Source organism: Pogona vitticeps, chromosome 6 (assembly GCF_051106095.1).
Source record: "Pogona vitticeps strain Pit_001003342236 chromosome 6, PviZW2.1, whole genome shotgun sequence".
NCBI classification, from domain to species: Eukaryota; Metazoa; Chordata; class Lepidosauria; order Squamata; family Agamidae; genus Pogona; species Pogona vitticeps.
Window position 1 is genome coordinate 71,817,479 of NC_135788.1, and position 27,717 is coordinate 71,845,195.

Genomic DNA, 27,717 nt, shown 5'->3' on the forward strand with positions numbered 1-27,717 from the left:
AAAGAAAAATACAATAAGACAAAATAACATAAAATAAAATAAACCATAAATAAAATAAACAATAAAAATATACAATATATAAAGGAAACAAAAATTTTACATCCAGAAATTTCCCTCCACCACACACAGTAGAATAAACAACAATAAGAGAGAGGGAAAAAGGGGGAAAAAAAGTTTAAACCCCAGGTCTGCTCCCCGCACTCACTGTCCTGGTCCTTCGTGTTCTCTCTGGTGATTTTTATCATTCCAGTAGTTCTCAGAACACTTGTGAGGCTGGTTTTAAAGTTGAGGTGTGTTTCTATAGTGTGCAGTGAGAGCAACAGTAGTGAGAAAGCTCAATCTTCTGATTGATGAGTCTCTTGCAGAAAGACAATGTCCACCTTGTTTTTCTTCAATTCTTATTCTTCTTCTATTCTTCTTCTTTTCACTATATAATATAATTAGTATAGTCAGTACTAAAAACTGGAAAAAAGAAAAAAATCAGTAAAAAAAAAAAAGGAAGGAAGGAAGGAAGGAAGGAAGGAAGGAAGGAAGGAAGGAAGGAAGGAAGGAAGGAAGGAAGGAAGGAAGGAAGGAAGGAAGGAAGGAAGGAAGGAAGGAAGGAGAGAGACATTTGGGAGGGGGTGGAAACAACAAGTGATCCATCTTCCAGCCATTCAGGTATCTCGTCCTTTCTCCTTCGACCTTTTTTTTTTTTTGCTTGAAATCGGAGTTAGCTCCTGACCTCCCTCTTCCTCCTGCCAGAGTTTCCACGCCTTCAGATTTTTATCTTCTTCACATAAATAGATTTTAAACAGAACCTGGTCTTTCCAAATTTAAAAAAACCCAAAACAACAACAGGATGCCCCCATTGTTATCTGAGACTATTTTTAATCAATACTGCTGTAACAGGCTTCATAGATTTTCTCCAGTTCAAAGAATCACTGCTTAAATCTTGGAAAATCTGCAGCTTAGTGCCCCTGTAGACCAGCTGATCTTGTTTTTGTTTAATTTCTTTCATAAATTGCTCTTTCTTTGTAAAACTGAAAAACTTCACCACCACTGGTCTTGTCCTTGGGCTTTTAGGATTATCAACAAAATAAGCTCTTTCTATGTCCTCTTCATCCAAGTGTTGTGTGCCCGTTATGGCATTAACCCACATTATGATCACTTTTTAAGGTCTTGTCGATGTTGCAATTGAAATTGAACTGTCTAGAACTGTCTTTCAGATAAATTAGCTTTTTGTTTCAGCGTGCTTATTCTAGTCTGATTTGCTTCTGCCCTGTCTTCCACTTTCTTAACTTTATATTTAACAATTATCATCTCCTGTGCCGTTCCTAGGTCTTGGAGTTTATTAATACTCATCTCAACAGACTTGGCTCATCTCGCTACGAATGTTCTAAGGTGTTTGCTCTCCACGACCTCTAGAAAATCCTTTTTCTTAAAAACATAAGAAGTTAACCTAATCACCTGGCCAGTTTTCAACCTACATTTCTCCTTGGTCTGAAAAGTTTTTTAGTTAAAACAGTCTGTGGCATTCGCATATATGTCTTAGTAAGGGTGAAACTCTGCAGGGGTGTTGTACAAACCTGACCAGTTTGGTGACAAATTCTGGGAGCCTTTCACTATTGCAGAGTTGGCTTAAAATGCTATAAATAAACCATCCAGCATTGCTTCCTAGCAACCTGCCTTCTCCTGTGGCCAGTTAGTCAGGGTGAGGCTGAACGGTCTAGGTTACGTTGATGCATCTGGGCTTCCTCCAGAAAGATCACCCATAGTACTGGTCACATTCAGAAATGCCAGTAATTGACAAAGTGATTTATAAACAATTTATAAAGAAATAGGTGAATATATATGGAGTGACTTTGATTTCAAGTGCACAAGCCTAATAACAAAGACATACTGTACTTTGCTAACCTGTTTCTCTCAAAATGGGTTACACTCTAAGTTGGCTATGATGGCTGGAAATGATGGAAACTGGCATCTTCCACATCTGGAGAGTATCTGGAGAAGACAAGACCACAAGGAAACATGAAGAACCACACAAGGAATGACCAAGGAAAAGAAGATAATAAGATTAGACATCAAAGACTGTGATCAAATGGGGAAACAGATTGCAATTTAATCTGTTTGTGAAGTGTCCGGTGCAATCTATTTCCTATCAATTATATAATGCACAAAGAAATGTGTTCCATCCCAAGCTCAATCTAAACCTTTTTGGTCTAGCTTCAGGGCTTCTACTTTTGGGGGTCAGATTAGAGTAGACAGAAAGGATCACTTTAAAGGAGATCACACTCAAAGCCTCAGGAGAAGTCAAAGATATTGTTAGAAAGTGGAAGAAGTAGAGATGTTGAGGAGCAGTGACTCCTAGAGCCAAGTGGTAGCAAGAGGAAATGAATGGAGGCTTCCTTCTGTATCACATGAACTCACAAATTGATCCATGCTTCTTCTTTTTTTTTCTGTTAGTTCAAGAAGGAGGAAGTTATGTGACGGACCCAGTGTCAATGATTAATCAACTACAAACTAATAGTGGCCTGATCAGAATGGAAACTATTTAAGTACTAGCAAAGCAATCTTTTTCTGGACATACATTACTAAGATGGATTTAGGTTATGATTTTTAAAAAATTAAATAATTTGTTGTGAGGCTGAAGGAGGCAGATCCTCTCCTTTGAAGGGGATCTTGACCTTACCCATGGTGACTTTGGGAGAAGAACTGAAGGGGTTAAAACTGGATTGAAAGGAACTAAAACACCCAGGAAAAGATGCACCTACAGAGGGAGCTATTTGGGCAGGAAAGGAGGAGGCTATAAAATAAGAAAAAAAGAAGCTGGGGAAGGAGGAAAAGAGAAAGAGCAAAGAACTGGAGGAAGGATATTGGAGCATGGAAAAAACAAAAGGTGAGGAGGGATGGACAGACATTGTTAAGGAAGATCCATGGATTGGTAAATGGGTTGAGATCAAAGTTCCCAGAGAAGTAGTGGAGCAAGAATGGAGGGGACAGGTCTATGGGAAGCCACCTTACTAGGGCCAAACTGAGGAAAGAGAAAGGCTCAAAACAGAAAGTCCAGGTTCACTAGAGAAACACAAAAATGGGAGAATGCAAGATGTCTCGAACACCATGGGAAATCTCATGGGATGAGTCTTTTCATGCCCCCAATCCAGCAAAATTACAGGAAAATGGTGTTGGAACCCTTTGGAGGATGGGTCTTTTACCTGCCACAGTGTTAGATGTTAAAGACGTCCCAGACAAACTGGGCACACTGCCCAAATGGGTGTTACAAGAAACTAGTTTGACTCCCATGCCAGTTGCTGGGATTTTGTTGTTAATTAATAAGAAAGAATACCTAGGGGTACCTCTGAATCAAGAAGCCCTTGTAAAGAAAGACTACAATATAGCAAAGGCGTTAAAAATAAAAACTCCACCTTTGATACACGAAGTCTCCGCATCATCTATGGTGGGCAAACTGAAAGAGGAGGAGGGGGGGATCTGGCACATTTGTACAAATTGTACGGACCTGCCATCTCCAAAACTTGTCAGATGTAATGAACAAGTCAAGTGTAACTGAATTCAACAGCATTCTTCTTTCAGTGATACATGCCAAAACTGCTTCTTTAATCAATGGTGTGCTATGTAACTCTTAACAAATTAGATATTTTATTTATTTACAACAATGTCTAGTGTAATATGTGGATATTCCCCATCAAACCCTATTTTACTATTTCATTGCAGATATAACCATGCTGTTTCCAGTAATGTCTACAACATCAATGAGCCTGGCTGGGATGGACTTTGCCAGGTTATGTACCACACTAGCAATGTCCACCTTATTTTGAAATGCATTGCCAGCATAGTCCTGGTTAGCCTACCAACAGTCTTGGTTGACTGTGAAGTCTTTCAAGAATATCCACAGAAAACTGAGTGCAAAAGCAATCTAATATATTCCAGGTTTACTCAGCAACAGAAATTCCTGATCATGAAAACTCAGAACATTTTTCCCTAAGGCATTGCTACTTAAAAAACAGTGGATCATATAAATCAGGTGTTTTGTGAATATTCATAATGGAGGACAGCATTTGTAGTCAGGATGCTGTTTGGGATTGGGGATAAATAAATATTAATAAATGTTAAGTATATGCTACCTCTTTGCAAAGCATCTAGAAACTGTGCTGGGCCCCTTGAAATATATAGAAAGGCCACCAGAGGGAGCACTGGCACAAAAAAGGAGTGTACAGTGGAATGTGCCAAACAAAAGCATGTTAAAATTATGTAGGTGTACAGGAATTCAGTGTCAGCTTAAATGCATGCTAAGATGGTAATTCATTCAGAACTTAATTGAAATCATACCAAATTTATATGCATTATTTCTCTCAGGTCAAACAGAGAAGCAGAATGTAGATTCCTTCCTTCTTCCATCAGCGACAGACTCCACCCTCTTTTCCTTATTTCATTCTTCCTCAAGTGCTAATGTCCAAGTACAAAGGTTTATAGAAAATTGCACTATTTATCAGATAGTATTTGAGCTGCAGTTAAAATATCTTATCACATCTCACCAATAGTTCCATTTTCTTTTTTCCTCTTCTTATTTTCAAGCAAGAGAGAGGTGTGGTCATGGCTGATAGCTCTAGAAATTTGTCCAATTACTATTACCAATACAAAGACATTTTTTAAAAGAAACATTAGATGAAAAAATAATCGGCAGGCATTGTTCAGCACATGCTGTTTCCAAAAGTGTCATCTTGGATTCTTTGGCAGAAAGTTCCACTTTTCTTCTCTCATAGTGTACTGTCCAGTTCTCTTCCCCCACTGAATAGGAAAAAAGCAGTCTGTTTGGAAATTCTGCTTCAGGAACCCATCTGAAACGGAGCTGTGCAAAAACACTCTTCACATCTTGCAAAGTATTTGATTTGTTACACTTACTAGTTACACTTTTATCCCACCTTTCTTCCAATGACCTCAAGCCTCTTTTCCTCATTTCCTCCTCAAAAAGTTTCCATTTTTGCAGCACTTTAATTTGAAGCATGTTTTGTTTGATATAAGCTTTTGCTAACTGTAGCCCATTTTATCAGATGTTACACAAGCTGAGAGAGGGTGACAGGTCCAAAGTCATTCAGTGTGTTTCATGTCTCAACAGGGACTCATACTAGGATCTCCCAAATCCCAGTGCAACCAATAATCAGTTTTTATAAGCCTAAACAGTTTCCTTATGTAACTTCCTATCATTCTATTGAGATTTGCACAAGAGAACTTTCTAGTGGATTGTACTCCCATGGATGTCTAGCCAGTAGCTATTTCTGATTCCTTAATCATGGATTCCTCACATGGATAGGATTACATTTAACATATTCAAAGAGTACACTTTTTAATTATGCTAAACAACTCAGGATGTTTATTAGAAACATTTCAGCTGCAGCAATTGTTTCATCTGGAACACTTGGTCAATTAGTTTATTTGCAAACTGTGCATATCACGCACATCAAACCTCTGTTCCCTTTGTGCTGTACTACCCGTTTGCATTGTGTTCCTATTGTTGAAAATAATTGTGAAACAATTTATGCAGCTTAGGTTTAGTCCTATCTCATTGATTTTAATAAAAACAATAAACAGGTGCTTAAACCTATTAAGTCTTAAGAATTATTTAGTACAGAAGTAAGGAAAGGTGTGGTTGTCAAAATGTTGTTGGGACTGCAATTCCCAGATGCTCTAACCAAAATAGCCAATGGCAAGGAATGTCGAGAGGTGCAGTCCAACAATACCACACACTCCCTATCAATGGCCTAACAGGATTTTTTCCATTGAAATAGGACTTTAAATTGCTTGACTTTGGCTGGATTATAGCATGGGTATGGCTATATATCAAAGCAAAATCAGCTTCGGAGAAATGCTCTGATTTATATTCAAAAGAAAGGCTTGAGTTTGAATTCCTTCTCAGCTATGGTTACTTACAGGAAGCATATAGCACTGGTAAAACCACTCCTTAAATACAACTTATTTAAGGTATAGAGAACCTATTAGGGTCTCTATAATTTGGATGCAGCTTGCTAACATTTAATCCATACACTGACCCTGATGTCTTCCTTTCACAAGATAATGCTAGCTTTCACTGGTGATTCAGTTTTATTCTGGATTGCAGGCAGATACTGAAGTTCTTGTATTTAGTCTTGGATTTTTATTGCACTGTTTTATTTGCAGTTCTGAATGGTGCCCTGGGAATGCATGCTAAAGGGCAGCTCATAATTTTTTCCAACATTAAAAAAAATGATGTTAGTGTTTCCCATATCATATTAAAGTTCTGCAAACATTTCTGAAAGGACTGATCACACAGAGCTCTCTCTTGAAATAAAATGCTGATTGTCAAATAACACATGGAAATAATGTGTAAAGCCCATAAGAAAATAATAGTTTGAAACATGGTACAAGTCAAGACCTCAGATACATATTGTTGGCAATGAAGGACTTGGAAGTTTTAGAATCATCTTTTCCCCTCCAGCTGAAAAAGAGGCTGTTGTTTCTTAACTTTTAAGTAGAATGCCATTTCCTTAGCAGCAAAAGCAGGTGGTAATTGCTTCTAAATCGCCTATCACTTTGGGGGCAAAATGTGGTCACATCAAAATAGGGCAGAGTGTTCTATCTATGTGGTATGTAGAAGCGTAGCCATTTGATAACTGAAAGGAAAATAAGTGGTATTAAAATATCTGAGTGTATGAGCTTAAAGCCACCTGATGGTAGTTAAGCTCCTAGAAAGAAATGTTTGAAGTGTCTAAATAAAGCAAAGTCAGATAAACCTGTATGAGTTTATTAGTTAAATCTATGGCTGAGAGTGGTTAATGCACAAAAGGTTATTGCTTCAATTGAAAACAACCACCCACCCTGCAAGGAAAAAGAGAGCCAGAGAAGTTACCTATATAAGGCTGTAACATACGTAGCATGGATCTGGGCAAGAGCATAAGGAAATTATAGATATGGGCCATGAGGATAAAGAACACTTTGCCTGCACTGTGCAAACAAGGACAGTTCAATTTCTAGAAATGGCCCATTTCCTAGCAGACAGGCACCATACACGCAGGTTTGGGGCTCACAACCATCTGCCAGTATATTGCAAAGTAGAAGGTTCCCTTATCAGTGGTTCCTTCCTAATTTTTGGAACATCCTGCTTAATAGACACATTCCTTCTAAGAGGCAAAAATACAAGGCAACACTGAGAATCCAGTCCCACTTGTTTTCCTGTGTTCTTGGACACTTCAAACATGATGCTACATGCAGCAGTAGTTAATGTTCTGGTACAGTTTGGGTGTGTGCAGCATGAACAGGTTTAGTATGAATTTCTAGTTAGAAATATATGTTGTTGAAGACATTTTAGTTCAACCCAGTATTTCAATCGTGTTGTAACCTTGCTTTTTATCTGTTCAGTACAGTATCTGAATGAAAACACGTTTTGACAACACTTTTGCCGTCACTTAGTTGTACCACTGCCCTGCTGATTTTACAATATGTACCTGACGAAAGCATACAATTTAATACTGTATACTTTTGACATTTCTGTAAGTGCTGTGTTATTTCCTATGGCTAATTGTAGCTAACTGACATAGGGGGGAGACACATATTTCAACTGAATAGACAGGCTGTGACCAAGATGCACCCTGTCCCCTCAGTCAATAGCCATAGGAAATTCAGCAAACTTTACACAAGCATCAAAAAGATTCTGGTCATTATCTAAGGCGAATAACAGAATACAGAACAATTACTTTTTGTGTAAAGAACAAGTACTTTCACTGAATCAACTAGTTTTTAAATATATTATTATATAATAATAATAGGGAAGCATTCTCCTTGGACACCGTCATGCTTTTGTGTTCATAGCAAAAATTTAAAAGCTGATGCCAAGACTGATGACAGCCTGGAAGAATTTCACCAACTGTAATCTTGCTTCTTCCTCTGGTGCATTATGTTTCTCCATTAGCCTGTCTGAATAGTTAAAGCTAAGGGAGGGGAATCAATAAAACACATGGAAAGTAGACTATAATACTGATATAGTGTTAATACAAAGGTACTTCTACATTTGCAAGACTATTTGCAGGGATAAATATAGACACACAACTATTTGAGTACACTGTATAGTTTGAATATATAGTATACTATAACCCAAGAAAGGTGAGTGCAAAATGAAAATCTTCTTGCTTTTAAACAGTAGAGGAAGTTCACAAGGGGTAGTTCTGGATATTCCAGTGTGTCATTCACATCTTTTAAGGACTGCCCAAGCTATTAACAGTGCATGTTGAATGATATACAGTGGTGCCTCGCTTAACGAGCGCACCGTTTAACGAAGAATCCGTATAGCGATCCCTTTTTGGGGATCGCTATACGGATCAGCCCCAATCGCCGCACTCGCTTTGCGACGATTGGGGCCTCCGGTGGCCATTTTGGAGCCGCCGAACAGTTGATCGGCGGCTCCAAAATGGCCGCGGATGACCCGAAATGCCCCCCCCCGCAGCATTTTCGCGACCTCCGTAAGCAAGGGGAGGGCGCGAAAACACTGATAGGGGCCATTTCGGGTCATCCGGCGGCCATTTTGGAGCCGCCGATCAGCTGATCGGCGGCTCCAAAATGGCCGCCGGACGCGAAAACATCGCTGGAGGGGTAAGTTTCGAAGCCTATTGGAATGCATTAAACTAAGTTTAATGCGTTCCAATAGGCTTTCCTTACCCGCACAGCGATGTTTTCGTATAGCGAAGGTTAATCCGGAACGGATTAACCTCGCTATACGGGGCACCACTGTACTGTATAAGGGTTTGAAAGAAGATCCAGGCCCTACAGTTTTCCCATAAATTGTTTCTTAGTTAAGAAAAGATGCATCATTTTATTATATATTAACTAATCTAGGTAATAATGTATGTTAAAACATTTTTGACAGCATGCCATGGCAAAATTTTGTTTTTTATAAATGCTGAACTGAAACTTGGGAGATCCATGTCCTACTACCCACTAAGCCATGATATCCATTGGATGATCTTGGACTAGTACCTCTAATTCAGCTTTATCCACTTCACAGGTTTGTTGTGATTATGCAATGGAGAGAAGAACCATTTAACGATACCTTAAACTCCTTGGAAGTAAGGTGTGGTAGAAATGCAAATAATAAATAGTGATAAACTCCAATTTTCTTACTAAATTCTTATGTCATTCATAATTTTTGAAAGATAGGTATTAATCTGCTTAACATCTCTACAACTACAGTACTCTTATGATAATCACTTACTGATAAGTTTTGAATTTCTTTTCTTCCATTTCTCTTCCACTCCCCCTGTATGGAAAAGTTTCAACTGAAGCTACATTCTATAATTTGATAAAGTTGCCTGCAATCCCCCAAGCCAAGTAACAGTTGTCCATATCTCCATCTTTGCTTTTTTTCCACAAGCAGGCAAAGACTTCTCTTCAGGCAAACCTTCCTCAAGTGAATGGCTGCCAAGTGGGTTTTTTTTAAATCAATTGTTGTATCTTACTACATTGAATGTGTTTCAGTGTTGCTTCCTTTTTTAAATACTGTATACTCATTGTTACTAACTTAAATACTGTATTTTAATTGTTGTAAGCCTACATGAATCCTTTTTAAGAAGAAAGGCAGATTAAAATATTTTAAATAAAATAAATCTCATGACTTAAATCAGAGAAATAATCCTATGCACACATTTTGGGGAGTAAGTCTCTTTGCTCTCGTTGTAGTAGTTTAGTTGTTAAGTCATATCCAACTCCATGGACCAGTGCATGCCAGGACCTCCTGTCTTCCACTGCCTCCTGGAGTTGGGTCAAATTCATGTTGGTAGCTTTGATGACATTGTCCACCCATCTCCTCCCCTGTCATGCCCTTCTCTTCTTGCCTTCACACTTTCCCAACATCAGGGTATTTTCCAGGGAGGTTTCTCTTCTCATGAGATGGCCAAAGTATTGGAGCCTCAGCTTCAGGATCTCTCCTCAACTCAGGGTTGATTTCCTTCAAATGGGTAAGTTTGTTCTCCTTGCAGTCCAGGGGACTCTCAAGAGCCTCCTCCGGCACCACAATTCAAAAGCATCAATTCCTCGGTTGTCAGCCTTCTTTATGGTCCAGCTCTCACTTCCATACATCACTATTAGAAAAACCATAGCTTTGACAATGCAGACCTTTGTAGGCAAGGTGATGTCTCTGCTTTTTAAGATGCTATCTAGGTTTGTCATGGCTTTCCTCCTAAGAAGCAGGTGTCTTTTAATTTTGTGGCTGTTGTCACCATCTGCAGTAATCATGGAGCCCAAGAAAGTAAAATCTGTCACTGTCTCCATAACTTCCCCTTCTATTTGCCAGGAGGTGATGGGACCAATGGCTTAGTTATTTTGATGTTGAGCTTCAAACCATTTTTGGCGCTCTCCTCTTTTACCCTCATTAAGAGTTTCTTTTTCCTCACTTTCTGCCATCAGAATGGTATCATCTGCATATCTGAGGTTGTTGATATTTCTTCCGGCAATCTTAATTCTGGCTTGGGATTCATCCATTCCAGCCTTTCGCATGATGTATTCTGCATATAAGTTAAATAAGCAGGGAGACAATATACAGCCCTGTCGTACTCCTTTCCCAATTTTGAACCAATCAGTTTTTCCATATCGTTCTAACTGTTGCTTCCTATCCCATATATAGGTTTCTCAGGTGATAGATAAAGTGGTCATGCAATCCCATTTCTTTAAGAACTTGCCATAGTTTGCTGTGGTCCACACAGTCAAAGGCTTTTGCGTAGTCAATGAAGCAGATGTTTTTCTGGAACTCTCCGGCTTTCTCCATAATCCAGTGCATGTTAGCAATTTGGTGTCCAGTTCCTCTGCCCCTTCGAACTCCAGCTTGAACTTCTGGGAATTCTCGGTCCACATACTACTGAAGCCTACCCTGTAGAATTTTGAACATAACCATGTGTCACGTTCCCAGGGGGCTTCAACAGGCAAAAGTCCAATAAGCCAGTACAATATCAGAAATCCAGATACCAAAATGCCAAAGGCAAAACACAAACCATAGTCAGAAGTCAAGAGTCCAAAGCCAAAGCTCCAGAGAACAAGGTCCAAGATAAGCGGAAGTGTAGATACAAACCAGAATGTTGATTTTTTGCTTCCAAAAACTTCCAAGCCTCTGGGTGCAGATTTTATAGCAACAGCAGTCAATTAAACACTTCATCCTGCTAAAACTGAGAGCTGGTCGACTTGAGGTTCCTATGGGAAGCATTAATGCAATCCTCTGCCCTTTGTGTCATGAGTCTTTGCCGAAGCTTAGCCTCACCCTGGCCACTGGGGGAGGAGAATCTGGTGGTGATTCAGCTGTCTGTGCTTCTAATTGCCCAGCATTTTCCTCAGCTGTAATTAACGCCTCATATTCCAGATCTTCTTCGGCTCAACTCATGACACCTTGCTAACATGTGAAATGATTGTATGGTAGTTGGAACATTCTTTGACACTACCCTTCTTCGGGATTTGGATGTAGACTGATCTTTTCCAATTCTCTGGCCATTGCTGAGTTTTCCAAATTTGCTAGCATATTGAGTGTAGCACCTTAACAGCATCATATTTTAAGATTTTGAATAGTTCAACTGGAATGCCATCATCTCCACTGGCGTTGTTATTAGCCATACTTTCTAAGGCCCACTTGACTTCACTCTCCAGGATGTCTGGCTCAAGGTCAGCAACCACACTATCTGGGTTGTGCGAGACGTCCAGATCTTTCTGGTATAATTCCTCTGCGTATTCTTGCCACCTCTTCTTGATGTCTTCTCCCATTTTTGTCCTTTATCATGTGCGTCTTTGCACAAAATGTTCCTTTAACATCTCCAATTTTCTTGAACAGATCTCTGGTTTTTCCTTATCTATTCTTTTCCTCTATTTCTTTGCACTGTTCATTTAAGAATGCCCTCTTGTCTCTCCTTGCTATTCTTTGGCAGTCTGTGTTCAGTTTTCTGTAACTTTCCCTATCTCCCTTGCATTTTGTTTCCCTTCTCTGCTATTTGTAAGCCCCCGATGGACAGCCACTTTGCTTTCTTGCATTTCCTTTTCTTTTGGGTGGCTTTTGTTGCTGCCTCCTGTACGTTACGAGTCTGTATCCAAAGTTCTTCAGGCACTCTGTCCACCAAATCTAGTTCCTTAAATCTGTTCTTCACTTCCATTGTGTATTCATAAGGGATTGTGTTTAAATTATACCTGACTAGCCCAGTGGTTTTTCCTACTTTCTTCAGTTTAAGCTTGAATTTTGCTATAAGAAACTGATGATCAGAGCCACAATCAGCTCCAGGTCTTGTTTTTGCTAACTCTATAGAGCTTCTCCATCTTTAGCTGCAGAGAATATAATCAATCTGATTTTGGTATTGCCCATCTGGTGATGTCCATGTGTAGAGTCACCTCTTGTGTTGTTGGAAAAGAGTGTTTGTGATGACCAGTTTGTTCTTTTGACAAAACTCTATTAGCCTTTGCCCTACTTTGTTTTGAACTCCAAGGCCAAACTTACCTGTTGTTCCTTTTATCTCTTAACTCCCTACTTTAGCATTCCAGTCCCCTAGAATGAGAAGAACATCTTTCTTTGGTGTCAGTTCTAGGTTTTATAAGTCTTCACAGAATTGGTCAATTTCTGCCTCTTCAGCATCGGCAGTTGGTGCACAAACTTGGATTACTGTGATGTTGAAAGGTCTGCCTTGGATTCGTATTGACATCATTCTCTCATTTTTGAGACTGTATCCCAGTACAGCTTTTCCCACTCTTTTGTTGACTATGAGGGCTACTGCATTTCTTCTATGAGATTCTTGCCCACAATAGTAGATATGATAATCGTCTGAATTGAATTTGCCCATTTCCGTCCATTTTAATTGACCAACGCCCACGATGTCAATGTTTATTCTCGCCATCTCCTGTTTGACCACATCCCGCTTACCAAGGTTCATAGATCTTACATTCCAGGTTCCTATGCAGTAATTTTCTTTGCAGCATCGGACTTCCTTTCACTTGCAGGTGTGTCCGCAGCTGAGCGTTCTTTTGGCTTTGGCCCAACCATTTCATTAGCTCTAGAGCTACTTGTACTTGTCCTCCGCTGTTCCTCAGTAACATGTTGGACACCTTCCGACCTGAGGGGCTCATCTTCCAGCATCATATCTTTTAGCCTTTTGTTTCTGTCGATGGAGTTTTCTTGGCAAAGATACTGGAGTGGCTTGCCAGTTAATGCTCCACGTGGATTGCATTTAGTCAGAACTCTGCACTATGACCTGTCCATCTTGGGTGTCCCTGCACTGCATAGCCCATAGCTTCTCTGAATTACTCAAGCCATAAGGTTTTTTGCCTTTTTTATATTTTTATTTTTGTTCTTTATTTCTTTAAATTTTTCCTATATACACTTTTAAGTTATGCATCAGCCTTCCATGACCCCGTCTATCTCCCAATGCCTCATGTATTCTGCTCAGTAAAACAGAGTAATTTAATGTCAGTTGAAATAATCAATCAGTATCACCAGAAGTGACCTGGTGGTGGTGCGGGCTAAACCGCAGAAGCCTCTCTGCTGCAGTGTCAGAAGACCAGCAGTGGTAAGATCAAATCCACACGACGGACTTGTCTCAGCTCCTGCCAACCTAGCAGTTCAAAAGCATGTGAAACTGCGAGTAGATAAATAGGTGCCACCTTGGTGGGAAGATGACTACGACGTTCCGTGTCTAGTCGCACTGGCCGCGTGACCACGGAAACTATCTTCGGACAAACGCTGGCTCTATGGCTTGGAGACGGGGATGAGCACCTCGCCCTAGAATTGGACACGACTGGACTAAATGTCAAGGGGAACCTTTACTTTTACCTTACATTAGGGTATCATTAAATTTCAGTGAAGCTTCATAGGTTTCAAACTATCCCTGCAGATACGCGTCTATATGGTTTCCCTGTTCCAAGGCACAACACAAGCGCCCCTGCCTCTCTCACCGCCTACAGTGGACAGAATAGGGACGAACTGTGGAAAAGGGCAAAAGACACTCAGGAAGCGCGGCAAGGCAGAGATCAGGAGCCTGCGCGCGCTGGAGTCAGTGTCAGGACCCCACCAAGCCCATTCTCATTCTCATTCTCTCTCTCTCCCTAAAAACAAGGGCTCACTGAAAAAAAACTGTAGGGGTGGACTTACGTCAGCACCAATTTCTCATTCCTTTTACTGTATATAACTTTCGTCGTTTTTAAGCATTTATTCTGGTCCTCTCACGTTGCCTTCAATTATAAGAACATGTACAGGCATTATTTTAAACCACTATATATTGGGTCCCCTCCCTCCCTCCCTCTCTCTCTCCCTCCTGTAGGTGTTACACGATTGGTTGAGAGAGGTGAAAAAAAGTGGCCGGACAGGACGCAGGGGCGCAGCGGAGCCTATCGGACGCCTGCTGACGCATCTTGTTTGAGAAAGGCCCGCGTCGGGCGCGCGCTCGCTCGCTCCCAGTGGGCAGGCCCTTAAGAGGTCCACGTGCGCGCGCGCGCGAACTAGGATACCAGTCTAGACTCTAGAAAGGCGCAGGAGGTAGAGCGGGGAGGGAAGGACAGTGAAGGGGGTGTGTCTCGATTTTTAGACATGCGCAGGAAGTGGAAGGAAGTGTGTCTATTCGTTTGGAGAGTGACCAAGAAGAAAGAAGTGGAGAGGCTGGGCTGAACGGTGCCGAGTTTAGGGGGCGCGTGTGTTGTCTGTGTGTGAGTGCGCGCGCGCCGTGACGGGAAGGAAAAGGCGGGGCCTCCTCAGGGTGATTGACCTCCCCCTCCCCGCCTCCCGTGAGTGGCTGCCTGACTGGCGGCTCGAAGTGGACGCAACTTCCCCACGACAGAGGAGCTGTCTCTCTGTCTTGAGGCGGCGGCGGTGGCAGGGAGCCCGCGCAGGCTCATTGTGTGTGTGGTGGGGGGGGCTGCCCTGGCACAGCCCTTCCTCGCCCAGCCTGGGGCTGGTGTGGGGAGCATGAAAGTTCCGCCGCGGCACCGACACGGTGGTGGCTCTGGCGGCTTCCTCTTCCTCCAGGTCGGGCCGAGGGGCCGCTCTTCCTCACTGCGGTGAAGGGACTGCGGGGCGTCTGGCGGACGGGGCGGCGCTGGCGCTTGGGCGGCAGCTGCGGCACTTCTTCGCCCGGTCTTGAGGGAGCGCCCCTCGCTTTCCTCTTCCTCCGCAAGTGCCTCGTCGTCCTCCGTCGTCCCGCTTTCGAGGCGCCCAGAATGACCCTGTGAAGGCGGTTAATTCTGGAGCAAGCGGGGGGGGGAGAATATCGCCCCCTCAGAGACGCTCGGCATCTTGAAGATTTCTTCTTCCTTCCTCTCTCAGAACTTGCACTGCACTAATTACTCGCCTGAGAGCTTTTAGATTATTTTTCTAAGCGCCTCAAGATGACTTAATGTTTTGTTTCGTCAGACAGGGATTTTGCCTTTGGGGTGTATATATGATTCTTTGTTCGCTCGGAAAGAAGGCAAGGGATCTCATTCCCCCCCTCTCCGTTGGGCAGATTTTTGGAAGTGAAAAGAGCCCCTTTTTTATACCTGAATTTCACGGCAACTTGGATTTACGCTTTGAGGCATTTCTTTAACCCGGCACTGAAACAACTCTCAAAGACACAGAGAAGGGCGTTTTTAAAGTTCTGCAAAGTTCCCTTGTTATAAAAATGGAGCATGGCAAGATGGATTACTTTTGTGATCAGGTACAACAGAAAGATGTGGGCCGCAGGATGCTGGTCGGCCAGGAATTTCTGGAGTATTTGAATGATCCCAGCGTTTCTACTGATCTGGAGCAGGATCAGCAGCGCCTTGATAAAGTGATGGATGAACTAACAGGATGGGTGAACTCTAGTAATTATAAGGTAAGGTCAGTTTTGCCGAATCATGTGTGTGTTACAAAGGAAGTGTATCAAATGTGGCCCTGTTTTCCTCTAGGCTGTGTTCTACATACTCTATTGCCCATTGAGTGAATCCTCTGTAAGACAATATCACTTGTGTCTCAACATTGGGTGACATGTTGAATATTTTTACAGAAGTAACAGTGTAACTTTGTATATGTTCTATGCTGATTCTGTGGAGCAAATAGCCGCCTGACCGGAAGAACTGGAGGAATCCACAGGATACAAATGTAAACATAATCAAACACAGTTTATATTCCTGTGTGTGTTTAAAAACTCAGTAGAATCAGTTTTGAGTAAATGTATACTGGAAGTTCCTGTATGTGGTTTTTGTAGAGATTTTCAGTGCCACCTGGAAATAACTTATGAGTTTTCTTTTAAGTAACCCATGTAAGTGATTTCTGCAGATCGCTGTTACACTGTTGCATGCCAACACTATGCTCAGTTATGTTGTTATTATGGCATTATTTTGTTTATACAGTTATGTGTCTTACAGAATAATCGTAATGACCACTTTTTTGTAAATGTTCTAAGTAGGAGTTTCCGGGGGGGGGGTACCCAGGAAAGTAGTGATTGTTAACACAAGGCATAAGGAATTTTAAATTATTTTGGGACTATAGTAAAATCTGGAGGAGGGTATTATATTGCTAGTAATTGACATGTGTTCTTCAGTAGTCATCTTGCAGTGCATTAACTGTAGCTACTTTACAGTCCTGTCATCTGGTGGCGATATTGCTCTGTAACACCAATTTCAGATGTATTGTTTCCACAAATTCCCCTAAAATGAATCTCTGTGTGTATATGCCCACCTGCATACAGTGGGCACAAACCATATGCATTATGTTTACATGTGCTACATGAATTCTTGAATACAGTTTTAGAAATAAATTGGCAGTGTTTCTCAAAATTCTGGTTAATAACTAGTGATACTGCATATGTGAAAGGTAAGCAAGAAAGTGTTGAATATTCAGCTTGTAAGTACTAGCCAGAATCCAACTGATCATCCTAACTAGAGTAGATTTATTGAATCAGTAGCATTTATGTAACGGTTGAGTAATCATTCAGTAAGCGATTGAATGGGTCTACCCTAGATGGGATTATCAGTTGGATTTAAGCCTATGTGCTATGGGTTGTCAATATACTGTGCCTCCATGCTACATTGTGTGTCTGCAGTGAATAGGTTTTTTGGTGGTGTCTATACTGGGCAGTTAAGAAAGTTGAGAGAAAAAAATTGATTCACCTGAAATATGGTGCTGGAGGATACCCTGGATTGCGAGGAAGACAAACAAGTGGGTCTTAGATCAAATCAAAACTGAATGATCTCCAGAGGCAAAATGTTGAAACTGAGTCTGTCTTTTGGCACATCATGAGAAGACGGGATTCACTGGAAAAGACAATAATGCTAGGTAAAGTGGAAGTCATCAGGAAAAGTGGAAGAGTCAAATATAAGGTGGACTGACTCCTTAAAAGAGATCATGGTCTTGAGTTTGAGTGGGGCAGCTGAGGACAGGACATTTTGGAGACTGCTTATTCATAGGGTTGGTATGAGTCGGAAGCAACTTGATGGCACATACCAACAACTAACTTGGATGCTGTAATTGCTACAGACCCAGTGGATATAACTTTGGCCCCAGCTTGTCCTGTTTTTATTGGATACTTTTCAGTTGGTGCAGCCTGATGATGTGGACAGGATTCTTGGAGAGGTGAATGCCACCACATGTGTGCTGGACCCTTGCCCTTCCTGGCTCATAAAAGCAGAAAGAGGAGGAATGGTCGATTGGGTATGGGGAGTGGTAAATGCCTCCTTGCAGCAGGGTAGGATCCCTCCTTGATTAAAGGAGGCAGTAATAAGACCACTGTTGAAGAAGCCCTCCCTGGATCTCAGTGTACTGGATAACTACTGGCCAGTCTCAAACATCCCATTCCTGGGCAAGGTACTGGAGCGTGTGGGGGTTTTTCAGTTCCAGGGATTCCTGGAGGAAGCGGATTATCTAGGCCCATTTCAGTCTGGTTTCAGGCCTGGCTATGGGACAGATACAGTTTTGGTCACCTTGATGTTCACCTTGACCTATGCCGGGAATTGGACAGGGGGAGTGTGTCCCTGTTGATTAAAGGACTGCTGGACCTCTCAGCAGTTTTCAATATCATTGACCATGGTATCCTTCTGGGCCGTCTCTCTGGGATGGGACTTGGAGGCACTGTTTTACAGTGGCAGTCCTTCCTGGATTGGAGAACTCAGAAGGTGGTGCTGGGTGACTCCTGCTCAACGTCCTGGCCATTGGCCTGTGGCATTCCTCAGGGTTCTGCTTTGTCACCCTTGCTTTTTAACATCTAGTACATAAAACCATTGGGAGAAGTTGTCTGGAATTTTGGGGTTGGGTGTCATCAGTATACGGCTGACACCCAATTCTATTTCTTCTTTCCACCTAATTTCAGGGAAGCTGTCTTGACTCTGAACCTGTGCTTGGCATCAGTAATGGGCTGGATGAGGGCAAACAAACTGAAACTTAATCCAGACAAGACAGAGGTGCTCCTGATTAGTCGGAAAGCAGATGAAGGAATAGGGATACTACCTGTGCTGGATGGGGTTACACTCCCCTGGAAAACTCAGGTCCGCAGCTTGGGTGTACTCCTGGATTCATCTCTAAGCTTGGATGCCCAGGTCTCGGCAATGGCCAGGAGTACATTTGCACAACTAAAGTTTGTGCGCCAGCTGTACATGTTCCTTGAGATGTCGGATTTGGCTACAGTGACACATGCCTTAGTTATATCTCATTTGGATTACTGTAACACAGTCTGTGTGGGGCTGCCTTTGAAGATAGTTCAGAAACTTCAGTTGGTGCAAAACTCTGCAGCCCAACTACAGGGAGCATATAATACGTCTGTTACAAGAACTGCATTGGCTACCAGTCCGTTTTTGAGCCCAATTCAAAGTGCTGGTCATTATTTATAAAGCCCCATGCAGCTTGGGTCCAGTCTACCTGAAGGACTGTTTCTCCCTATATGCACCTTTTCAGTGATTGAGATCAGCAGAGGATACTCCCCTCTAGGTCCCATAGCCAGCACAAGAACAGCTAATGGGAACACAGGACAGGGCCTTCTCTGTGGTAGCTCCCAGGCTATGGAACACATACTCTCGGGAGATCAGGATGGCTCCTTCCCTTTTATCCTTTCGAAAAAAGCTAAAGCCCCATCTCTTCAGGCAGGCTTTTAACAGTTATAACTGAATCCTTGAACCCTATTTTAAAAGATAATTTTAATCTTTCTCATGTTTTCATGTTTTAGTTTTTTAATTTTAATTTAGTCCATACATTGTTTAATTTGTCTTTTAATACAGTGGTGCCTCGCTTAACGATTGCTTCGTACAACGAAAAATGCACTTAACGATGGCTTTTTCGGAGCGATCTTGCGCTTCACTTAATGATTTTCCCTATGGGCGATTTTTGCTTAACGATTTCGGGACCATGCTTCGCTTAACGATGACAGTTTTAGGTCCCCTTGTTTTGCTTAACGTTTTTTTTACAGCCCCATTTTTGCTATTTTTAAAATATTCTAAAATGTTTAAAAATGTTTAAAATGCGTGGAATCGTTAGTGCACCTAATAAAACCTTCGTTAACTTAATTTGGCTTTGTTCTGAGTCTTTTTGAATTTTTGTGAATTTTTTCCCCCATTGAAAAGGCTTCAATGCATTTCAATGGGTTTCGCTTAACGTTTTTTCCTATGGGGATTTTTGCTTAAGGGTGGTAATCCGTTCCAATTGGAACGGATTATCCGGTTTTCAATGCATCTCTATGGGAAATAGTGTTTCGCTTAACGATGTTCTCATATAGCAATTTTTTTTGAACCAATTAAAATAGTTAAGCAAGGCATCACTGTATTTAACTTATTGTGTTTTTAATTGTGTGAATTTTAATGTTGTGAGCCACTTTGGGTCCCTTGTTGGGAGAAATGTGGCATCATCAACATAACAGTAACAATACCAGTAACAACAGCAACAACAATAACAATAACTGTGTAATGGAAATAATAGAGAAGTGCTCATTGCTCAAAGCAATCATTTTAAAGTACTACATTTGGATTCTCAAGGTTGGTGTCATTTAGTCGTGTCCGACTCTTCGTGATGGACCAGAGTACGCCAGGCTCTCTCCTGTCTTCCACTGCCTCCTGGAGTTGGGTCAAATTCACGTTGGTAGCTTTGGTGACACTTTCCACCCATCTCTTCCTCTGTCGTCCCCTTCTCCTCTTGCCCTCACACTTTCCCAACATCAAAGTCTTTTCCAAGGAGTCTTCTCTTCTCATGAGATTGCCAAAGAATTGGAGCCTCAGCTTCAGGATCTCTCCTTCCAGTGAGCACTCAGGGTTGATTTCCTTTAGAATTGATAGGTTTGTTCTCCTTGCAGTCCAGAGGACTCTCAAGAGCCTCCTTCAGCACCACAGTTCAAAAGCATCAATTCTTCGGCGGTCAGCCTTCTTTATGGTCCAGCTCTCACTTCCATACATCACTACAGGAAAAACCATAGCTTTGACCATGCATACTTTTGTTGGCAAGGTGATGTCTCTGGTTTTTAAGATGCTGTCTTGGTTTGTCATGGCTTTCCTCCCTAGAAGCAGGTGTCTTTTAATTTTGTGGCTGCTGTCACCATCTGCAGTGATCATGGAGCCCAAGAAGGTAAACTAGGGGTCTCAAACATGTGGCCTGGGGGCCATTTGTGGCCCTCTGGATGATAGTTTGTGGCCCCCACCTTGCCTGTCCCCCCCCCGAAGCGCCCACCCGTCCTCTGCTGTCAAGAGTCAAAAAAGCCTCACCTTGCTCTCTGGATGTCTCCCAAGACAGTGCCTCTTGCACCCTCCATCCGGAAATGCAGCCTGCCAGCCAGCCCGCCTGTCTGCCAGCTGGGAGGCTGCAGTTCTGGATGGAGGATGCAAGGGGCGTTGTCTTGGGGGAGAGCCGGCGAGCGAGGCGCGCTGCCAGCCCTTTTCCCTGAGCGCCCGAGCCACCACCAAGCGATGCCTGAGAGCGGAGCTCGCTCCCAGCCCATCCTCAAAGAGCGCATCCAAGCCACCAACAGCAGCTGCCACCATTGTCTCTTCCAGGGAAGTGACTCTCTGGCTCTTTTTCTCTCTTGGCACCCCCAGCACCATCCCGGCCAGTGGCCGCTTCAGCACCCAGCGGTGCTTCCTGTTTGACCACATCCAGCTTACCAAGGTTCACAGATCTTACATTCCAGGTTCCTCTGCAGTATTTTTCTTTGCAGCATCAGACTTTCCTTTCACTTCCAGGCACGTCTACAGCTGAACATCCTTTTTACTTTGGCCCAACCACTTCTTTAGCTCTGGAGCTACTTGTACTTGTCCTCCGCTGTTCCTCAGTAACATGTTGGATGCCTTTTGACCTGAGGGGCCCATCTTCCAGTGTCACATCTTTTAGCCTTTTGTTTCTGTTCATGGGGCATCTTGGCAAAGATACTGGAGTGGCTTGCCAATTCCTACTCCAGGTGGATCGCGTTTAGTCGGAACTCTCCACTATGACCTGTCCGTCTTGGATGTCCCTGCACGGCATAACCCATAGCTTCTCTGAGTTACTCAAGCCCCTTTGCCACAACAAGGCAGCAATCCATGAAGAGGATTCTCAAGGTAATGCTGCACTAATAGGCTTAGTTTTATTTACACATATATAAACATTTCTAATTTTATACAGTGGGGTCTCGACTTACGAACTTAATCCGTATTGGAAGGCAGTTCTCAGGTTGAAAAGTTCTTAAGTCGAATCTGCATTTCCAATAGGAATGCATTGAAAACCATTTAATCCGTATCTGCTCTTTTCGTCCATAGAAACTAATGGGAAGCTGCTATTCCGCCTTCTGCCACTAGAGGGGGATATTTTTTCTTTTTTCCTTTTAACCTAAGATGACTTAGCTTTAAAAAAAAGAGAAAAAAAGAGTTCGTAACTCGAATCTAAGTTCGTAAGTCGAGTCCATATATTCCTATGAGAGCGGTTCGTAAGTCGAAACGTTCGTATGTCGAGCCATTCGTAAGTCGAGACCCCACTGTACCAGATTTTAAAAGTATGCTTACAAATGGGTAGATGTTACCCGTTGTGGTAGAATGGATAGAGACTAAGAAGTTTGAATCACTGCTTGGCCATGGAAAATCACTGAACACGCATGTATGAGTTTGTGAAATTGGGAAAAACAGTATTTAAATATTTCACTTGCGGTAAAAGCCATATTATGGTTGCTATCATTTGGTTTCAGCTTGATGCCACATAACACACACACATATTTTCAACTGTTTTGTATATGTCCAGAGGATTGTTCCTTAGTTGTGCAACTTTAAATAATTAATTTAGGAGTTATGTTACAGTCATAAAATTATTTAGCCTAGAATAGAACTCATAATTATAGTGTGGTATATAAGATTATGTAAGATCATATGTTGACAAACTAGTATTAAAATCCCAAAGGGCTTTGTTGCAGTATAATCCTCAAGTTTATCCACAAGGAGAAACCAATTGAATCCGAATTAGTGGCGTTACCTGGTGGATGCGAGCAGATGATTTCTTCAGTCTGCAGTCCTGTTTGGCTGATGTCAATAATCCATGCTGGCTTCCAGACAATGGTGCCTTGGTAGCCATTGACGGTATCCTCCATAATTTAGAAAAAGGCTATGTGGTCCTCAGAATAATACAAATGCAAGAGATACCTTTATTAGACCACTAAAAACATAAAACAAATGGCATTCAGTGGTCGTCCTCTTCCTCAGGCTATGCATCAATATTTTGTAGAAAGTTCAAGAAATAAATATATATGAGACTCCAAGAAATTCATGGCAAATGATTGTGCCAGGTCTGCTTCTTAAGGTGAGTTCAAATACTGGCTGCAAAGAGCTTTTATGTTACCTGGGTTTGAGTTTGAAACCACCACCACTCAGAAGCCATTTGAACTCACTTTAAGAAGCAGATCTGACACAATCACCTGCTATGACTTTTTGGGACTCTTATCTGGACTATCCCCAAAATCTTACTGTACATCCTGAGGAAGATGGATTACCATTTAAAAGCTAGCTGTTCTTTTTTTATTATTATTGGTCATGTTATGAAGTACAGTATTAGATTGTAGTAAGTACTTGTACCCCTGTTTTCAGAGGGGCTTCTCTCAAGGTAACTGTCTTACTATAGTGGTGGTTAGACCTTTCGGGGTCATATTCTTATGATTCCCCACCTCTCTTATCCTTAAATTTAAATTACATTTTTTCTTAAAAGAGTATTGAATAATGGTAATAAACACAAACTTTTAAAAAATTATTTCTAATAAAAAAATGAGTACATATTTTCTTGAGATGTTCTAGTAACAGTAGCTGTCACAGACATTTGTTTAAGAGGATAAAGAAAATTTAAATAATAATCCTTCATTCTTCATGTAATGTTTATGAATTCTTCAGGTGATTTTGGTCCCAGTTCAGAATGTATTGCCTTAGTACTGTAAATGATTGCAAACACAAGAATCTTGCATCATTTAAAAAGATGTAAGTGTTCATGGGGAATAGAACCAACTTAGGCCATGGTTACACATTTTTTAAAAGACTATTTTTGTGTTGTGTTTGGCATGTTTGAAATCAGTTTTTAAAATTGCAATCACACAATGCATAGGGAAGCTCAGATTTTTTTGCCTGAAAATTGTGATTTTTTTTCTTGCAAAGCAAGATATTTTACTGAGCCACAAGAAGGTAGCTTATTTTAAAGTGCTTGTGAAACTGATTTTTTGGCATATGTGAACGCCTCTGTCAGTGTAAATTGGCTTTAATAAAACTCATCCTCCAGCATTAGCCTGGCTAAACAAGATTCTTGGATCCACCCGAACTCTATATGTGTTTGCTACCTTTGATTTCTAGTGAAGATCTATCTCTCTGTTTCCTCACTCTTCTCAATAATTTGCCTTCTTCTCCAAGCTTAACATTTAGCTCATCCATCCTTTATTGCTCTTCACCAGTTTTCCTTGCTTGTCCCTGTCTTCTTATGCCCTCACTCTTTCTTTTTGCTCCTTTATCTCTGTTATCACATCTGAGTTAGCTTCACTAATCTTACCTTGTATTCCTTTAATTTTCCCCTTCCAATTTATGTTGGCCACCTTCCCTGCTATTATCTATCCTCTCCACCATACTATTTATCTTTCTCTGGCTTCATGCTCCTTTTTGACATCCAGATAACCCACTATTTCTCCTGTCCTTAAAAAAATCCTTAGCTGTCTATTGCTCAATTTCTCTGCCTCCACACTTTTATTGATTAAAGTGCTCTTCCTGAGATCCCATGTAGGTGGGGCTTGTTAGCCTTGGAAGGCAGCCCGTCTAGGAGAAGGAAAACTCCGATTTCAAACCTTCACTGCCTTGTGGCTATAGCCACCAATGGAAAAGGCTTCAGGAGTTAACCTCAAGGCCAAATACGGAGCCGGAGTCCTGGAGGCAGTTTGTAATGTTCTGGCAACTCCTGCGACGTTGCTGGAACCAGTTGTATTGACTCGTGCCTTTCCATTGGACTATTTCAGTGATGTGGAGAGGGGAGATTTGCTGCTTGGGTAACAGTCTATCTTCAATATTATTTTACCCAGGCTTCGTGCTCTGGAGAGGACACTCCAGCTTCTCATATAGCATCAAAATAACACGGGAAGTAGCAGTTACTGGTTATACATCTTCACTCAATTGGTGTAGAGCAGTTGGTGTCTCAAACATGCAGCCCGGGGGCCATTTGCGGCCCACCAGACAATAGTTTGCGGCTCCCACCTTGCCTGCCCCCCCAAAGCACCCACACGCCCTCTGCTGTCAAGAGTAAAAAAAAAGCCTTGCCTTATCTATTTCAAACCTCCACTGCCTTGTGGCTATAGCCACCAATGGAAAAGGCTTCAGGATTAACCTCGAGGCCAAATACGGAGTCAGATTCCTGGAGGCAGTTTGTGACGTTCTGGCAACTCCTGCCAGAACGGCAGGCAGGCTGCAGTTGATGGAGGGTGCAAGAGGTGCTGTCTTGAGTGAGAGCCGGCGAGCGAGGCGCGCTGCCAGCCCTTTTCCCTGAACCACCGCCGTGCGATGCCTGAGAGCGGAGCTCACTCCCAGCCCTCCCTCGAAAGCGCCTCTTCCAGGGAAGCAGCTCTCTGGCTCTCTCTCTCTCTCAGCACCCCCAGCACCAGCCTGGCCAGCGGCCACCTCAGCGCCCGGCGGTGCTTCCTTCTCCTCCTCTTCATCCTGCTTCAGCTGGCTTGGCTCTGGAGGCTGCCTGGCCTCGACTTGCAAAGTTTGCTCCTCTGTTGTGATGAGGGTAGCTGCTGCTGCTGAGTGCGCCTTTTTTGAGGAGGGGCCCTCAGTTGCCGGACCTCCATGTGTGTGTGCATGCGCACATGCGCGCACACATGCATGCTCGCACCTCTGGAGGGCCCACCCCATTCTGTTTAATTTTGTGGGTACCTGTGGGGGCTTTTCTCCTTTGGCAAGGCAATTCTGTATGGGTTTTTAAAAATTTTATGTCGTGCCCTCCCCCCCGACTAGGCGGTCGCTGGCGCTCCCTCCCTTCTCCGCTTCTTTGTCCTGCTGCTGGTGGTGGTGGTAGTGAAGAAGGAGCTGGAGGGGGTCATGGCCAGTGAGGAGCGCTCGCGCTCCCCTCCTCTGAGCCCGAGCCGGGCTAAGGAAACTCCTGGGCGGCTTCCTCGCGCTCTTGCTCTGCTTGGCAGAAAATCTGATGTGGCCCAGTCTCACCAGACTCTGCCTCCAGCGGCCCCTAGGTAAATTGAGTTTGAGACCCCTGGTGTAGAGTGTGACACCAGGGGCTACTTCCAATGGTGGGAGAGGTCATTACATCTCACTAGGTAGCTACCGCCCGCCTTAAGCTGGGCAGTCCCCAGCCAGTAAGGTGCTGCCTCACCATTCTCTGTTAACCTCATGGGGTGCGTGGGGTTCAGGGTGAAAGTGGATAAGCAGATCGATAACCCTGCACCATGCAACAATCATAAGAAAACTTCGGCCTTAAAGCTGGGCACCTGGAATGTTCAAACAATGATCCCTGGCTTCTCTGATGACCTGCAGGAAATAGACAATGCAGGCAAGACAGCTGTCATCGACATGGAACTGAGTAGGCTGCAGATGGACATTGTTGCCTAAGAGATGAGATTGCCAGATTAGGGATCTGTCAAAGAAAAAGACTTCTCATTCTTCTGGCAGGGAAAGCCATTGAATGAGACCAGGGAATATTGTGTTGGCTTTGTGGTTAGAAATACTCTGCTGAGATCCACTGTTCCACCTACCGTGGGGAGTGAAAGAATCCTGTCTCTGCAGCTCCACTCATCAGCAGGACTGGTCACCCTCATTGGTGCATATGCACCAACACTGTCATCTACAGCAGTGGTTCTTAACCTTGGGTTACTCAGGTGTTTTTGGACTGCAACTCCCAGAAGCCTTCACCACCAGCTGTGCTGGCTGAGGTTTCTGGGAGTTGCAGTTCAAAAACACCTGAGTAACCCAAGGTTAAGAACCACTGATCTACAGTAGAAGTCAAAGACTATTTCTATGACAATCTGGCAGCTACTATCAAAAAAATAACCACGAGAGAGCCGCTGTTCATTCTCGGATTCTTTAACACTAGAGTTGGTGCTGATTACAATTCTTGGCCCACTTGTTTAGGCTGTTTTGGCATTGGGAAGATGAACAAAAATGGCCAACACTTGCTCGAGTTTTGCTGTCATTATGGTCTGTGTCAGCTTCAACAAGGAATCTCTTGGAGACATCCAAGATTGAAGCATTAGCATCAGCTTGTTTTGATCCTCATTAAACGCTCTAGCCTTCCTAGTATTATGATCACATGCAGTTATCAGGGTGCTGATTGCGATACTGATCACTTCCTGGTGTGTAGCAGAGTAAACCTGCGAATAAAGAGATTATATCACACAAAAAAGGAAGGAAGACCACATATCGACATCAGCAAGACTTGCGATCAGATAAAAGTGGAGGAATTTCCCAAGCGCTTGAGGAAACTTCTAGGCTCGGCTGATGCAAATGCACCTGAATGATGGGAATGTTTCAAGAACGCTGTTTATAACACCGCCTTGTCCACATTTGGCAAGAAGAACAAAAATATGGCAGTCTGGTTTGAAGCCCATTCAGAGGAGCTGATGCCAGCCAAAGAGGAAAAGAAGAGAGCTCTAGCAGCATGCAAAGCCTGTCCTAGTGAGAACAACTTGCAAGCTCTTCGAGCTGCTCGTAGGCAAGTCCAACAGGCTGCCAAGAGATGTTCCAACAATTATTGGCTTCAGCTGTGCTCTCAGATACAGATAGCAGTGGACACAGGTAACATCAAGGGAATATATGATGGTATCAAGCAAGCTTTAGGTCCAATACAGAAGAAATCTGCACCTTTGAAGTCTGCTACAGGTGTGATCATCCAGGACCTTGCACAGCAGATGGAATGCTGGGTGCAGCACTACTCTGAGCTATATTCTAGAGAGAATGTAGTAACCAAAGAGGCATTAAGCAGCATTGAGTGCCTTCCTGCCTTGGAAGAGATGGACAGCGAACCAACTTTAGCAGATATAAAAGTGGCCTTGGATTCCCTCGCCTCCGGCAAGGCACCTGAGGATAACATCCCTGCTGAAGTGCTGAAGTCCTGCAAAGAGATCATCACCACTGAGCTGTATGAAATATTTTGTCTTTGCTGGAGGGAAGGTAGAGTACCACAAGACATGAAGGATGCAAACATTGTCACATTGTAGAAGAACAAAGGTGACAAGGGGACTGCAATAACTACTGTGGCATCTCTCTTCTCAGCGTTGTAGGGAAGCTGCTTGCCCGTATTGTGCTGAAGAGACTCCAGGTGCTTGC

The 27,717-nt window shown here is 42.8% G+C and overlaps 1 protein-coding gene and 1 long non-coding RNA gene across 44 annotated transcripts in view; one reads left to right on the forward strand and one right to left on the reverse strand.

Moving 5' to 3' along the window:
* Window positions 1-762: 762 nt before the first annotated feature.
* LOC140708351 (uncharacterized) lies at window positions 763-14,234 on the reverse strand. Its single transcript, XR_013537407.1, has 2 exons — window positions 14,129-14,234; window positions 763-1,983 (listed from the first exon to the last, which is right to left on the reverse strand). It is a non-coding gene; the product is annotated as an uncharacterized LOC140708351 (long non-coding RNA).
* An 884-nt stretch (window positions 14,235-15,118) lies between these two features.
* CLASP2 (cytoplasmic linker associated protein 2) overlaps window positions 15,119-27,717 on the forward strand; it is a 212,545-nt gene continuing 199,946 nt past the window's right edge. For all 43 annotated transcript variants that reach the window (XM_078377537.1, XM_078377543.1, XM_078377539.1 and 40 more), the window contains exon 1: window positions 15,119-15,824. In XM_078377537.1, coding sequence (XP_078233663.1) covers window positions 15,630-15,824 — 195 coding nt within the window. In that variant the 5' untranslated portion in view covers window positions 15,119-15,629. The remainder of the gene's footprint in view (window positions 15,825-27,717) is intronic.